This window comes from Hylobates moloch, unplaced genomic scaffold (assembly GCF_009828535.3).
Source record: "Hylobates moloch isolate HMO894 unplaced genomic scaffold, HMol_V3 SCAFFOLD_4, whole genome shotgun sequence".
In the NCBI taxonomy this organism is placed as follows: Eukaryota; Metazoa; Chordata; class Mammalia; order Primates; family Hylobatidae; genus Hylobates; species Hylobates moloch.
Genome location: NW_026652279.1, coordinates 52,755,440 through 52,769,664, shown reverse-complemented (window position 1 = coordinate 52,769,664; position 14,225 = coordinate 52,755,440). Strand labels below are relative to the sequence as shown.

The 14,225-nt window shown below is 39.7% G+C and overlaps 1 protein-coding gene across 2 annotated transcripts in view; it reads right to left on the bottom strand.

Annotated features, from left to right (window-relative positions):
- MORC1 (MORC family CW-type zinc finger 1) overlaps positions 1 to 14,225 on the bottom strand; it is a 176,190-nt gene that overhangs the window by 47,772 nt on the left and 114,193 nt on the right. For both annotated transcript variants that reach the window (XM_032149129.2, XM_058438150.1), the window contains exons 18-20: positions 10,285 to 10,347; positions 8,331 to 8,576; positions 8,078 to 8,149 (exon numbers count right to left, since the gene is read on the bottom strand). In XM_032149129.2, the coding sequence (XP_032005020.1) occupies positions 8,078 to 8,149; positions 8,331 to 8,576; positions 10,285 to 10,347 (381 nt within the window). The remainder of the gene's footprint in view (positions 1 to 8,077; positions 8,150 to 8,330; positions 8,577 to 10,284; positions 10,348 to 14,225) is intronic.

The window sequence follows — 14,225 nt, the reverse complement described above, 5'->3', positions numbered from 1 at the left end:
TAATTTTTGTATAAGGTGTAAGGAAGGGATCCAGTTTCAGCTTTCTACATATGGCTAGCCAGTTTTCCCAGCACCATTTATTAAATAGGGAATCCTTTCCCCATTTCTTGTTTTTGTCAGGTTTGTCAAAGATCAGATGGTTGTAGATATGCAGCATTATTTCTGAGGGCTCTGTTCTGTTCCATTGATCTATGTTTCTGTTTTGGTACCAGTACCATGCTGATTTGGTTACTGTAGCCTTGTAGTATAGTTTGAAGTCAGGTAGGGTGATGACTCCAGCTTTGTTCTTTTGGCTTAGGATTGACTTGGCCCTGTGGGGTCTTTTTTGGTTCCACATGAACTTTAAAGTAGTTTTTTCCAATTTTGTGAAGAAAGTCATTGGTAGCTTGATGGGGATGGCATTGAATCTATAAATTACCTTGGGCAGTATGGCCATTTTCACAATATTGATTCTTCCAACCCATGAGCATGGAATGTTCTTCCATTTGTTTGTATCCTCTTTGATTTCATTGAGCAGTGGTTTGTAGTTCTCCTTGAAGAGGTCCTTCACATCCCTTGTAAGTTGGATTCCTAGATATTTTATTCTCTTTGAAGCAATTGTGAATAGGAGTTCACTCATGATTTGGCTCTCTGTTTGTCTGTGATTGGTGTACAAGAATGCTTGTGATTTTTGTACATTGATTTTGTATCCTGAGACTTTGCTGAAGTTGCTAATCAGCTTAAGCAGATTTGGGACTGAGACAATGGGGTTTTCGAGATATAAAATCATGTCATCTGCAAACAGGGACAATTTGACTTCCTCTTTTCCTAACTGAATACCCTTTATTTCCTTCTCCTGCCTGATTGCCCTGGCCAGAACTTCCAACACTATGTTGAATAGGAGTGGTGAGAGAGGGCATCTCTGTCTTATGCCAGTTTTCAAAGGGAATGCTTCCAGTTTTTGCCCATTCAGTATGATATTGGCTGTGGGTATGTCATAGATAGCTCTTATTATCTTGAGATATGTCCCATCGATACCTAATTTATTAAGAGTTTTTAGCATGAAGGTTGTTGAATTTTGTCAAAGGCCTTTTCTGCATCTATTGAGATAATCATGTGGTTTTTGTCTTTGGTTCTGTTTATATGCTGGATTACATTTATTGATTTGCATATGTTGAACCAGCCTTGCATCCCAGGGATGAAGCCCACTTGATCATGGTGGATAAGCTTTTTGATGTGCTGCTGGACTTGGTTTGCCAGTATTTTATTGAGGATTTTTGCATCAATGTTCATCAAGGATATTGGTCTAAAATTCTCTTTTTTGGTTGTGTCTCTGCCAGACTTTGGTATCTGGATGATGCTGGCCTCATAAAATGAGTTAGGGAGGATTCCCTCTTTTTCTATTGATTGGAATAGTTTCAGAAGGAATGGTACCAGCTCCTCCTTGTACCTCTGGTAGAATTCGGCTATGAATCCATCTGGTCCTGGACTTTTTTTGGTTAGTAAGCTATTGATTATCGCCATAATTTCAGAGCCTGTTGCTGGTCTATTCAGAGATTCAACTTCTTCCTGGTTTAGTCTTGGGAGGGTGTATGTGTCGAGGAATTTATCCATTTCTTCTAGATTTTCTAGTTTATTTGTATAGAGGTGTTTGTAGTATTCTCTGATGGTAGTTTGTATTTCTGTGGGATCGGTGGTGATATCCCCCTCATCATTTTTTATTGTGTCTATTTGACTCTATTCTCTTTTCTTCTTTATTAGTCTTGCTAGTGGTCTATCAATTTTGTTGATCTTTTCAAAAAACCAGCTCCTGGATTCATTAATTTTTTGAAGCGTTTTTTGTGTCTCCATTTCCTTCAGTTCTGCTCTGATTTTAGTTATTTCTTGCCTTCTGCTAGCTTTTGAATGTGTTTGCTCTTGCTTTTCTAGTTCTTTAATTGTGATGTTAGGGTGTCAATTTTGGATCTTTCCTGCTTTCTCTTGTGGGCATTTAGTGCTATAAATTTCCCTCTACACACTGCTTTGAACGTGTCCCAGAGATTCTGGTATGTTGTGTCTTTGTTCTCATTGGTTTCAAAGAACATCTTTATTTCTGCCTTCATTTCGTTATGTACCCAGTAGGCATTCAGGAGCAGGTTGTTCAGTTTCCATGTAGTTGAGCGGTTTTGAGTGAGTTTCTTAATCCTAAGTTCTAGTTTGACTGCACTGTGGTCTGAGAGACAGTTTGTTATAATTTCTGTTCTTTTACATTTGCTGAGGAGTGCTTTACTTCCAACTATGTGGTCAATTTTGGAATACGTGTGGTGTGGTGCTGAAAAAAATGTATATTCTGTTGATTTGGGGTGGAGAGTTCTGTAGATATCAATTTGGTCCGCTTGGTGCAGAGCTGAGTTCAATTCCGGGGTATCCTTGTTAACTTTCTGTCTCCTTGATCTGTCTAATGGTGACAGTGGGGTGTTAAAGTCTCCCATTATTATTGTGTGGGAGTCTAAGTCTCTTTGTAGGTCACTAAGGACTTGCTTTCTGAATCTGGGTGATCCTGTATTGGGTGCATATATATTTAGGATAGTTAGCTCTTCTTGTTGAATTGATCCCTTTACCATTATGTAATGGCCTTCTTTGTCTCTTTTCATCTTTGTTGGTTTAAAGTCTGTTTTATCAGAGACTAGGATTGCAACCCCTGCCTTTTTTTGTTTTCCATTTGCTTGGTAGATCTTCCTCCATCCCTTTATTTTGAGCCTATGTGTGTCTCTGCACGTGAGATGGGTCTCCTGAATACAGCACACTGATAGGTCTTGACTCTTCATCCAATTTGCCAGTCTGTGTCTTTTAATTGGAGCATTTAGCCTGTTTACATTTAAAGTTAATATTGTTATGTGTGAATTTGATCCTGTCATTATGATGTTAGCTGGTTATTTTGCTCGTTAGTTGATGCAGTTTCTTCCTAGCCTTGATGGTCTTTACATTTTGGCAAGTTTTTGCAGTAGCTGGTACCAGTTGTTCCTTTCCATGTTTAGTGCTTCCTTCAGGAGCTCTTTTAGGGCAGGCCTGGTGGTGACAAAATCTCTCAGCATTTGCTTGTCTGTAAAGTATTTTATTTCTCCTTCACTTATCAAGCTTAGTTTGGCTGGATATGAAATTCTGGGTTGAAAATTCTTCTCTTTAAGAATGTTGAATATTGGCCCCCACTCTCTTCTGGCTTGTAGAGTTTCTGCCAAGAGATCAGCTGTTAGTCTGATGGGCTTCCCTTTATGGGTATCCCGACCTTTCTCTCTGGCTGCCCTTAACATTTTTTCCTTCATTTCAACTTTGGTGAATCTGACAATTATGTGTCTTGGAGTTGCTCGTCTCGAGGAGTATCTTTGTGGAGTCCTCTGTATTTCCTGAATCTGAATGTCAGCCTGCCTTGCTAGACTGGGGAAGTTCTCCTGGATAATATCCTGCAGAGTGTTTTCCAACTTGGTTCCATTCTCCCTGTCACTTTCAGGTACACCAGTCAGACGTAGATTTGGTCTTTTCACATAGTCTCGTATTTCTTGGAGGCTTTGTTCGTTTCTTTTTATTCTTTTTTCTCTAAACTTCCCTTCTCACTTCATTTCATTCATTTCATCTTCCATCACTGATACCCTTTCTTCCAGTTGATCGCATTGGCTCCTGAGGCTTCTGCATTCTTCAAGTAGTTCTCAAGCCTTGACTTTCAGCTCCATCAGCTCCTTTAAGGACTTCTCTGCATTGGTTATTCTAGATATCCATTCGTTTAATTTTTTTTCAAAGTTTTTAATTTCTTTGCCATTGGTTTGAATTTCCTCCTGTAGCTTGGAGTAGCTTGATCGTCTGAAGCCTTCTTCTCTCAACTCGTCAAAGTCATTCTCCATCCAGCTTTGTTCCGTTGCTGGTGAGGAGCTGCATTCCTTTGGAGGAGGAGAGGCACTCTGCTTTTTAGAGTTTCCAGTTTTTCTGCTCTGTTTTTTCCCCATCTTTGTGTTTTTTTGGTCTTTGATGATGGTCTTTGATGATGGTCTTTGATGGTTTTTGGTCTTTGATGATGGTCTTTGGTCTTTTCCCCATCTTTGTGTTTTTTGGTCTTTGATGATGGTGACGTACAGATGGGCTTTTGGTGTGGATGTCCTTTCTGTTTGTTAGTTTTCCTTCTAACACACAGGACTCTCAGCTGCAGGTGTGTTGGAGTTTGCTAGAGGTCCACTCCAGACCCTGTTTGCCTGGGTATCAGCAGCGGTGGCTGCAGAACAGCGGTGGCTGTAGTACAGCGGATATTGGTGAACTGCAAGTGCTGCTGCCTGATCATTCCTCCAGAAGTTTTGTCTCAGAGGAGTACCCAGCCGTGTGAGGTGTCAGTCTGCCCCTACTGGGGGTTGCTTCCCAGTTAGGGACCCACTTGAGGAGGCAGTCTGCCCGTTCTCAGATCTCCAGCTGTGTGCTGGGAGAACCACTACTCTCTTCAAAGCTGTCAGACAGGGACATTTAAGTCTGCAGAGGTTACTGCTGTCTTTTTGTTTGTCTGTGCCCTGCCCCCAGAGGTGGAGCCTACAGAGGCAGGCAGGCCTCCTTGAGCTGTGGTGGGCTCCACCCAGTTCCAGCTTCCGGGCCATTTTGTTTACCTAATCAAGTCTCGACAATGGCGGGCACCCCTCCCCCAGCCTTGCTGCCACCTTGCAGTTTGATCTCAGACTGCTGTGCTAGCAATCAGCGAGACTCCGTGGGTGTAGGACCCTCCAAGCCAGGTGCGGCATATAATCTCCTGGTGTGCCGTTTTTTAAGCCCATTGGAAAAGCGCAGTATTAGGGTGGGAGTGACCTGATTTTCCAGGTGCTGTCTGTCACCCCTTTCTTTGACTAGGAAAGGGAACTCCCTGACCCCTTGCGCTTCCCGAGTGAGGCAATGCCTCGCCCTGCTTCAGCTCCTGCACAGTGCACTGCACCCACTGTCCTGCACCCACTGTCTGGCATTCCCTAGTGACATGAATCCGGTATCTCAGATGGAAATGCAGAAATCACCCGTCTTCTGCGTCACTCACGCTGGGAGCTGTAGGCCGGAGCTGCTCGTATTCGGCCATCTTGGCTCCACCCTGTCTCCTATTTAAACCTCACCTCTGAAGTCCAGACTCATGTATATGACTTTTCACTAGGCACATCCTCTCAGAAGTCTCAAATTATGTAAGCTGAACTCATGCTGTTCTCCACAAGCCCAGTCACCTTCTACAATTCCCGATTTCAATTAATGGAATCACCATTCAACCTGGTGAAAGAACTCAAAATTCTGTAGTCATTCTGCCATTTTCCTCTACATGACCCTCTATATCCAATAAAGACTGCCCCCAGGAAAGGGCAGTGTTACCACCTCCATCACCATCATCCTAGCCTACACCACTGTGATCTCTCCATCAGAGCATGGTCAAGTCTCCTAACTGTTCTGCCCACATTCACTTTTGTTAAGCATTATCTGTGAAACAGAAATACCATGTACTGGTTATCAGTTCCAGAGGGGGAGTCTCATAACTTCTGCCCATAGTATCTTCGTTTTTGGAGTTGCCAAAGAAAACACAATGCAGTCAGGCACTAGATGGAACAATGCTTTACTCACATAGAGAAGAGACAAAGCAAGATCAGCCTCAGAAGTGTGTATCAGTCCCCCATGCCCAGCAGGCTCCCCCATCAGCCAATGCTGGGCAACTGGCTACATGCATCCTTCTCCTGCTACAGGAGACAGATGTTGTGTTCCCTCCCCAAGGAAGACAGATATAGCAGTGGGGTTGACCAAGGTTTCATGTGACACACACATTTAAGCAGTACAGAAGAGCATACACTGGGCTTGCAACAGAGAAAGATACTTCCAGACAAGGCAATAAACCCAGCATAAGCCATGTGTGCTCTTTATCTCTTGGTAAGAAAGAGTCCCAGGCTCAAGGTCCATTCTTATGCAGCAAAGTGGAGGCTAAAAGGCTATACCCCTGAGATTGTCTTTCCCAACAACTCTGCTCTCTACTAACCTTTCTTCTATACTCTGCCAAAGCAATCTTTACTAAAGAAAACTCTGGTCATGTCACTTCCCTGCTTGAAACTCTTCAATGGTTTCCCATTACTTATAGGATAAATGCAAAACCCCTTATGACTGGCCTATAGGACCTGCCCTACTCCTTCACACCACAGTCCCTTTCCATCTCTTTTCCCTGCCATAGATTACTTGTCTTTTTAAAGTTCTTTGTATTCACCATATTCCCTCTTTAGCAAATGCTGTTCCCATTGCTTAGAAGTGCTTTTCCTCCCCTTTTACCAATGTAATTACATTTCAATCCTAAAAGGCTAGTTAACCTATTTTCTGGGAAGATGTTCCTGTCCTACCAGAGTCAAAAACCCTTATTATAAACAGTCATGCTACTGTATCATAAAAACTGCCATAGTAGCAGTTGACATTTGTCTCTGTAATTATTGGGTGTCTGTCTCTATCACTAGACTGTAAGTTTGATGGTGGCAAAAACCATATGTGGTTTTATTCCCAAATCTCCTGTGACTGGCATACTGAATGACACATAGTAAAATTATACATATATATATATATATACACAGACACATCTATGTTTACATTGGTATATGTACACATATATGTGTACATATATATCTACATGAAGTGTGTGTATATTGCTTCATATAGCTTTACATATTGTATGTTTATGCACACACACACACACACAAACACGCATGCATACTGAGTGAGTCCCTGTATTTAATGTCTAAAATGTTTTGCTCTAACACTTGGACAGACTCCCAACTTCTCAATGGACTGTATGTTTTTAGAGCATGCAACATATCTATACAATAAACTGACAAATCCTAAATCTTGAAATTGCACAGCTAATGAGTTTTTCTGGAATTCCAAGTTAAAAGAGATATGATTATAAAGTGATAACATGCAGGAGTTCAAACACAGCAAGGGTTGAATATCTGCTGAATATATAAAACTTTACATTCAAGTAAAATACATAATTCAAATCAACAAAAAACCTGAAATTCTGTAGGTTGTAAACAGATTCAGCTTGGCTCATATAGTCTCAAGAAAAGATTTGGGCAAAAATTTCAAAATTATAGGAAAATGGACTTGAAATACTTTAAGAGGATGAGCTACCCAAAAATGGTATTAAGGAAAGGCTGCCTTAGGAGGTAAGGATTTTTACTAAAGATTTTCAGAGAGTCTGTATACCATTTGCCGAAGATATTATAAAGGAATGTGTGAGAGATTTCTATAATGTAACTACTATTCAAAATAATTCCTTTTGAAGCTTGCAGTGAGCTGAGATCACGCCACTGCACTCCAGCCTGGGTGACAGAGCGAGACTCCATCTCAAAAAAAAAAATAAGAAAAAGAAGAATTCCTTTTGAAAAGATCATGTGTAAAATATCTTGCCTCCCACCATGACTACACTCCCACCATGACTACCCAGTGTCTTACACTGGGCAGAACTCAGCAGATATTTGCTAATTAAATGAGTTTATGGCTTTCAGAGCCTATAGCAGTTCATTTGAATATTTTCTATGGTGAATAATATCTACTCTTTAAGGTTGAATTTAATTTGTGGAAATAGTAAAAGGGCATTAGAAGTCAAATGTGATAGACAAGGTAGATAAACTAGGCAGTAAATTTTGGCTTAAAAAGATATAAAATGAAAGTTATTGAGATGATGTCTATAATCATTCAGCACTGAACCTAGCACAGGGTAAATGCCCATTCAATTGTAGGCATTAATATTGTTATAAGCTGAATCTGAGGGCAAATTCTCAAAAAAAAAAGAATTAAATAATGGCAACTCTGTAAGAATAAATGTGTTGTGATTCTTTTCAAAGAAATAAACTCATTTGGACACATGAAAATTCTAGAGTGGTGCATTTGTTAACATGACTCTCAACACTTAGTAATACATTAACATTATATCCCAGTTTTTTCAGAGCCTTGATTACAGGGTAACAATATGTATGATTTAGTTAAGCATTTTTCCTATAAAGCATTGAATGCAAAACTTGAAGTTTAAAGGTTTGTCCTACATGAATATCTCTCCCTTAAATATAAATTTAAAAGCCTTTCCCACCTGGGCATTCTTCAGGGGCCCTTCAGTTGGTTGAGCTCTCCAGACACTGGTAATATTAGCAATCTGACTTTTCTTTCAAAAGACAGAAGACAGAAAAAAAAATTAGAAATTGGGACCTTGTCCAGGAAACACAGATTGCAATGTATATTTTATAATTAAAGTGTCTTAAAATGTGAAACTGAAGCAAAACCTTGACCGAATGCTATTTCCAGAATGAGTGAATTGTTTTGTGAATAAGAAACAATAATAATACCTGGGATCTCTCAGCTAGTTGGACATTTTCTGGCAGAGCTACTGGAATTCTCTGCTGTTGAGAGTTCATTTTCTCCTCCATAGACTTTTTCACAATTTTCGTTTCTGAAATAAACTCTACATCAGGGTCTGTCTCTTCTATGTTTCTCTTCTGTCCTCTATGGCTCACTGAAAGCTCAAAGGACGAAAGAGATTCATGCTTCAAGTCATCGCCCAAAAGCCTGATTTTCTGGGTTTTGGTATTTTCCTTAAATAACAAAGAACATGTTTTTATTTTTTAGTAGATAGCCTATTTATAATTAAGTTCACCAATTCTCTCATAACCTCATTATAATAGGTATTTCTTATTACTAATAAAAAGTTTAAAAATCAAAAGCTTAGAAACAACTTTAGCAAATGTACAATGCCACAATGGCTCATTAAGAATTTGATTCATAAATACCTGCAAAGTTGTGCTGAGTCAAGAAATCTGATTTTGAGGATTAAAAAGCCCAGCAATTGAGAACATACTGTGCATTCTGACTTCCTCCCAATAGAGGTTCGCTTGCCTTTGGCTCCCTGCTGCAGACAAGGCTGGTCCTCATCCCTACCCACATTCACATCCTGCTTCCTGCCCCTTGCTTGCTGCTACTGCAGCCAATGAAAAATATATTTTCTAAGAGATATAGAATACATGTGCCTGCTTGTTAGAGCCTACTCTCTTTTGTAAGAAACCAAAAATAACTATTAGAAGGAGAGGAGTTGAGGAGCAGAGCATCAAGTGACACTCTAGTTATCCTAAGCATATCATTATCCTCCATAGTCTTAGTGTCCACTAGTCAAGTAACCCTCTCCACAACAGTGCTGAGGGCTCAATGAAACTCTTTAGCTCCCATTTTCCTTCACATAAACCACCATCATTTTGTAAAGTTATGATACAGTTGAGCATACTAGTTTGTTCATGGCTAAGTCAAATCTCAAGGCATGAGACAATGTTATTATTACAGAGGACTTACAATGATATGTTACAATCTATTTCCCATGGCAAATTACTTGCAGGTGATTTCTACTGCTCTCCACTCCAGAAGAATCCCTTTCTTCATCTTGCTCTCAGACTCTGGTGATAATTTATTATAAAATGGGTAGATTCTAAGTCTGGTTCTGCAATTCAGGTATGTGGTGATCTTAGATAAATTACGATAAAAGAAGGGAGTTGGATTATAAGGCTATACCAGCTCCAACTTATTACTGGGTTCATTGGTCTCTGATTCCTTGATATAGTAGCAGAAAGTGCAAATTAAAAACACACACACACAAACTAAAAAGACAGCATGGAAACAACTAATATTTAAAGTGAATAGTAAAGAAATGCCAAAGATACAAAATACATTATGCATATCAGAAATCTATTTATGTAAAGGTTGTCTGAGTTTATAAATCCCATCGTCTGCCTGTTAAGAAATGTGAATAATTAAAATTATAAAGAGTTCCATATTTTTGTGTGTGACTGATATAACTGAAAAGCTCTAACTAAAGGTTCAAAAATGTTCCTCTCTAAATTTTAAATTCTACATAAGAACAGACATTTGAGGAATATAATGTAACATGACATTTAGCAAACACAAGAAATGATATAGGAACTATACATACAACATATTTCTAGGCAAATTCACATCCGTAGACAAAAAATATATATGTATATATCCCTAGAAAGTACTGGAAAGAAATACATTATTTAAAAAGGCTATTATGTGCAGGAAGATAATGGGTGATTTAAATTTTGTTTATATTTTATTTTCTAACTTATCCCTAATAAACATGTATCACTCTAACAAGAATAAAATGGCAGTTAAAATCTATTAGTAATTCCCTACGTGAACCTCATAAACCATGATGACAGTTGGCCCTTGATAAGGCTTATCCTTCACATGGTTAAAACATGACACAAATTGCTTAATCCTACATTAATTACTCACCTTACTTGCTGAAGTTAGGCAGGTGGAAGTGACAGTGATTTCGTCCACTGGTATAAATTGAGGCTTTATGGGAAAGCAAACGATTAAGGCAAATGTAAATAAAAATAACCTTCAATTGGCATAGGGTAATAATTCAGCATTCTCCATTTCTTAAAGAAGGGTCAAGAAATCAAACCCTCATGAATAATTGTTCAAGGAGTGCATTTAAGTTTAGATATCCTGCAATAATGTTCTGATTAGTAGTGACAAGACAGTGCAAGAAAATCCAATGGTTTGTTGAAGCATTATGGATCGAATGTCTTATGAACAAGGCACTGCTCTGTTGAACTGGGTCTCGTTTCCAGCCTCCACAGCCCTTGTCTCTTTTCTCTCAAGGCTCTGTTCCCCACCTACAGGGTCCAGGGTCTGGAAGGAATCCTGACCTTAGGCATTAGCACTGTGTAGTTCAGAGCTCTGGGTGTCAGCTTCAATGGACTCAAGGGTACACTGGCCTTGACTGTGTCCTTAATGCACTCAATGCCCAATCACATTTACTATTCCTCAGGCTTATTTTCATGTTTCCATACTTTGGCCTGAAATGACTTTCTCAACCTTGTCCATTTGTCAAATTCCACTCATCCTTCAAGTCTTAGTTCAATTATCTATCCTGAAGGTCTCCCCCAATTCCCCAAGGGAGAATTAATTGCTTTATCTTCTATGCCCTCATGGCATTGTTTCTCTTTACATGTTTATAGAGGTAATATAGTCACATATGACAACACATTGTTAGAAATATATTAAAATGAAGCCTCTTTACTACTTCATTCTCCACTTGTCTAATTCATATTCCATTAACATGTGATCACCGATACCACTGTCTTGTTTAATCTTTCTGGAGATTTGTTTCTATATCATATATAAGCACACATGTGTGTGTGTGTGTGTGTGTGTGTGTGTGTGTGTGTGTGTGTGTGTGTATACACACACACAAATTTTTCCCACTTTTTGTGGTAGGGAAATATGGTAGTATATTATACACATGGTGTGCATTGTGCCTTTTCATCTAAGGATATATCCTAGAGGTCTTTCTCTTTAGTACATAAAAAGCTTCTTATTCTTTTACAGCTGTATTATATTCCAGTGTATTGTTGTAAAAAAGAGGAAGTCAAATTGTCCGTTTGCAGATGACATGATTGTATATCTAGAAAACCCCACTGTCTTAGCCCAAAATCTCCTCAAGCTGATAAGTAACTTCAGCAAAGTCTCAGGATACAAAATCAATGTACAAAAATCACAAGCATTCTTGTACACCAATCACAGACAAACAGAGAGCCAAATCATGAGTGAACTCCCATTCACAATTGCTTCAAAGAGAATAAATATTCTAGGAATCCAACTTACAAGGGACGTGAAGGACCTCTTCAAGGAGAACTACAAACCACTGCTCAATGAAATAAAAGAGGATACAAACAAATGGAAAACCATTCCATGCTCATGGGTTGGAAGAATCAATATTGTGAAAATGGCCATACTGACCAAGGTAATTTATAGATTCAATGCCAACCCCATCAAGCTACCAATGACTTTCTTCACAGAATTGGAAAAAACTACTTTAAAGTTCATACGGAACCAAAAAAGAGCCCACATGGCCAAGTCAATCCTAAGCCAAAAGAACAAAGCTGGAGGCATCACGCTACCTGACTTCAAACTATACTACAAGGCTACAGTAACCAAAACAGCATGGTACTGGTACCACAACAGAGACAAAGATCAATGGAACAGAACAGAGCCCTCAGAAATGATGCCGCATATCTACAACTATCTGATCTTTGACAAACCTGACAAAAACAAGAAATGGGGAAAGGATTCCCTATTTAATAAATGGTGCTGGGAAAACTGGCTAGCCATATGTAGAAAGCTGCATCTGGATCCCTTCCTTACACCTTATACAAAAATTAATTCAAGATGGATTAAAGACTTATATGTTAGACCTAAAACCATTAAAATCCTACAAGAAAACCTAGGCAATACCATTCAGGACATAGGCGTGGGCAAGGACTTCATGTCTAAAACACCAAAAGCAATGGCAACAAAAGCCAAAATTGACAAATGGGATCTCATTAAACTAAAGAGCTTCTGCACAGCAAAAGAAACTACCATCAGAGTGAACAGGCAACCTACAGAATGGGAGAAAATTTTTGCAACCTACTCATCTGACAAAGGGCTAATATCCAGAATCTACAATGAACTCAAACAAATTTACAAGAAAAAAACAAACAACCCCATCAAAAAGTGGGCAGAGGACATGAACAGACACTTCTCAAAAGAAGACATTTATGCAGCCAAAAAACACATGAAGAAATGCTCATCATCACTGGCCATCAGAGAAATGCAAATCAAAACCACAGTGAGATACCATCTCACACCAGTTAGAATGGCCATCATTAAAAAATCAGGAAACAACAGGTGCTGGAGAGGATGTGGAGAAATAGGAACACTTTTACACTGTTGGTGGGACTGTAAACTAGTTCAACCATTGTGGAAGTCAGTGTGGCGATTCCTCAGGGTTCTCGAACTAGAAATACCATTTGACCCAGCCATCCCATTACTGGGTATATACCCAAAGGACTATAAATCATGCTGCTATAAAGACACATGCACACGTATGTTTATTGCGGCACTATTCACAATAGCAAAGAGTTGGAACCAACCCAAATGTCCAACAACGATAGACTGGATTAAGAAAATGTGGCACATATACACCATGGAATACTATGCAGCCATAAAAAATGATGAGTTCGTGTCCTTTGTAGGGACATGGATGAAACTGGAAAACATCATTCTCAGTAAACTATCGCAAGGACAAAAAACCAAACACTGCATGTTCTCACTCATAGGTGGGAATTGAACAATGAGAACTCATGGACACAGGAAGGGGAACATCACACTCCAGGGACTGTTGTGGGGTGGGGGGAGGGGGGAGGGACAGCATTAGGAGATACACCTAATGCTAAATGACGAGTTAATGGGTGCAGGAAATCAACATGGCACATGGATACATATGTAACAAACCTGCACATTGTGCACATGTACCCTAAAACCCTAAAGTATAATTAAAAAAAAATAAATAAAATAAAAAAAAAAGAGCCATCCCCTCAGAAAAAAAAAAAAAAACACAAGCACTGCAGTATCAATACTGGCACTGAGAACCAAGGCAGCTATTAAGTGACTTACAGGTGGGTGTTCATACAGCATGGAGATGCTGGACAAAGGAATGATTTGCATGCCAAGTAGGATGGACCGAGACGACACAGGATTTCATCACGCCACTCAGAATGGAATACAATGTAAAACTTATGAATTGTTTCTTTCTGGATTTTTTTTTTTTTTTCAGATGGAGTTTCTCTCTGTCACTCAGGCTGGAGTGCAGTGGCGCAATCTCAGCTCACTGCAACCTCCACCTCCCGGGTTCAAGGGATTCTCCTGCCTCAGTCTCCCGAATAGCTGGGACTACAAGCACCCGCCACCATGCCTGGCTAATTTTTGTATTATTAGTAGAGATGGGCTTTCACCATGTTGGCCAGGCTGGTCTCGAACTCCTTACCTCAGGTGATCTGCCCACCTCAGCCTCCCAAAGTGCTGGGATTACGGGTGTAAGCCACCATGCCTGGCCTGGAATTTTCTATTTAATATTTTTGGACCACAGTTGACTATGGGTAACTGAAACCACAGAAAATAAAGCCACTTGCCCTGTTAAAAAAAAAAAAAAAAAATACAAAAATTAGCCAGGCATGGTGGCGGGCGCCTGTAATCCCAGCTACCAGGGAAGCTGAGGCAGGAGAATCGCTTGAACCCCAGGAGGCGGAGGTTGCAGTGAGCTGAGATCGCACCACTGCATTTCAGCCTGGGTGAGAGAGCGAAACTCCATCTCAAAAAAAAAAAGAAAAGAAAAGAAAGCAAAA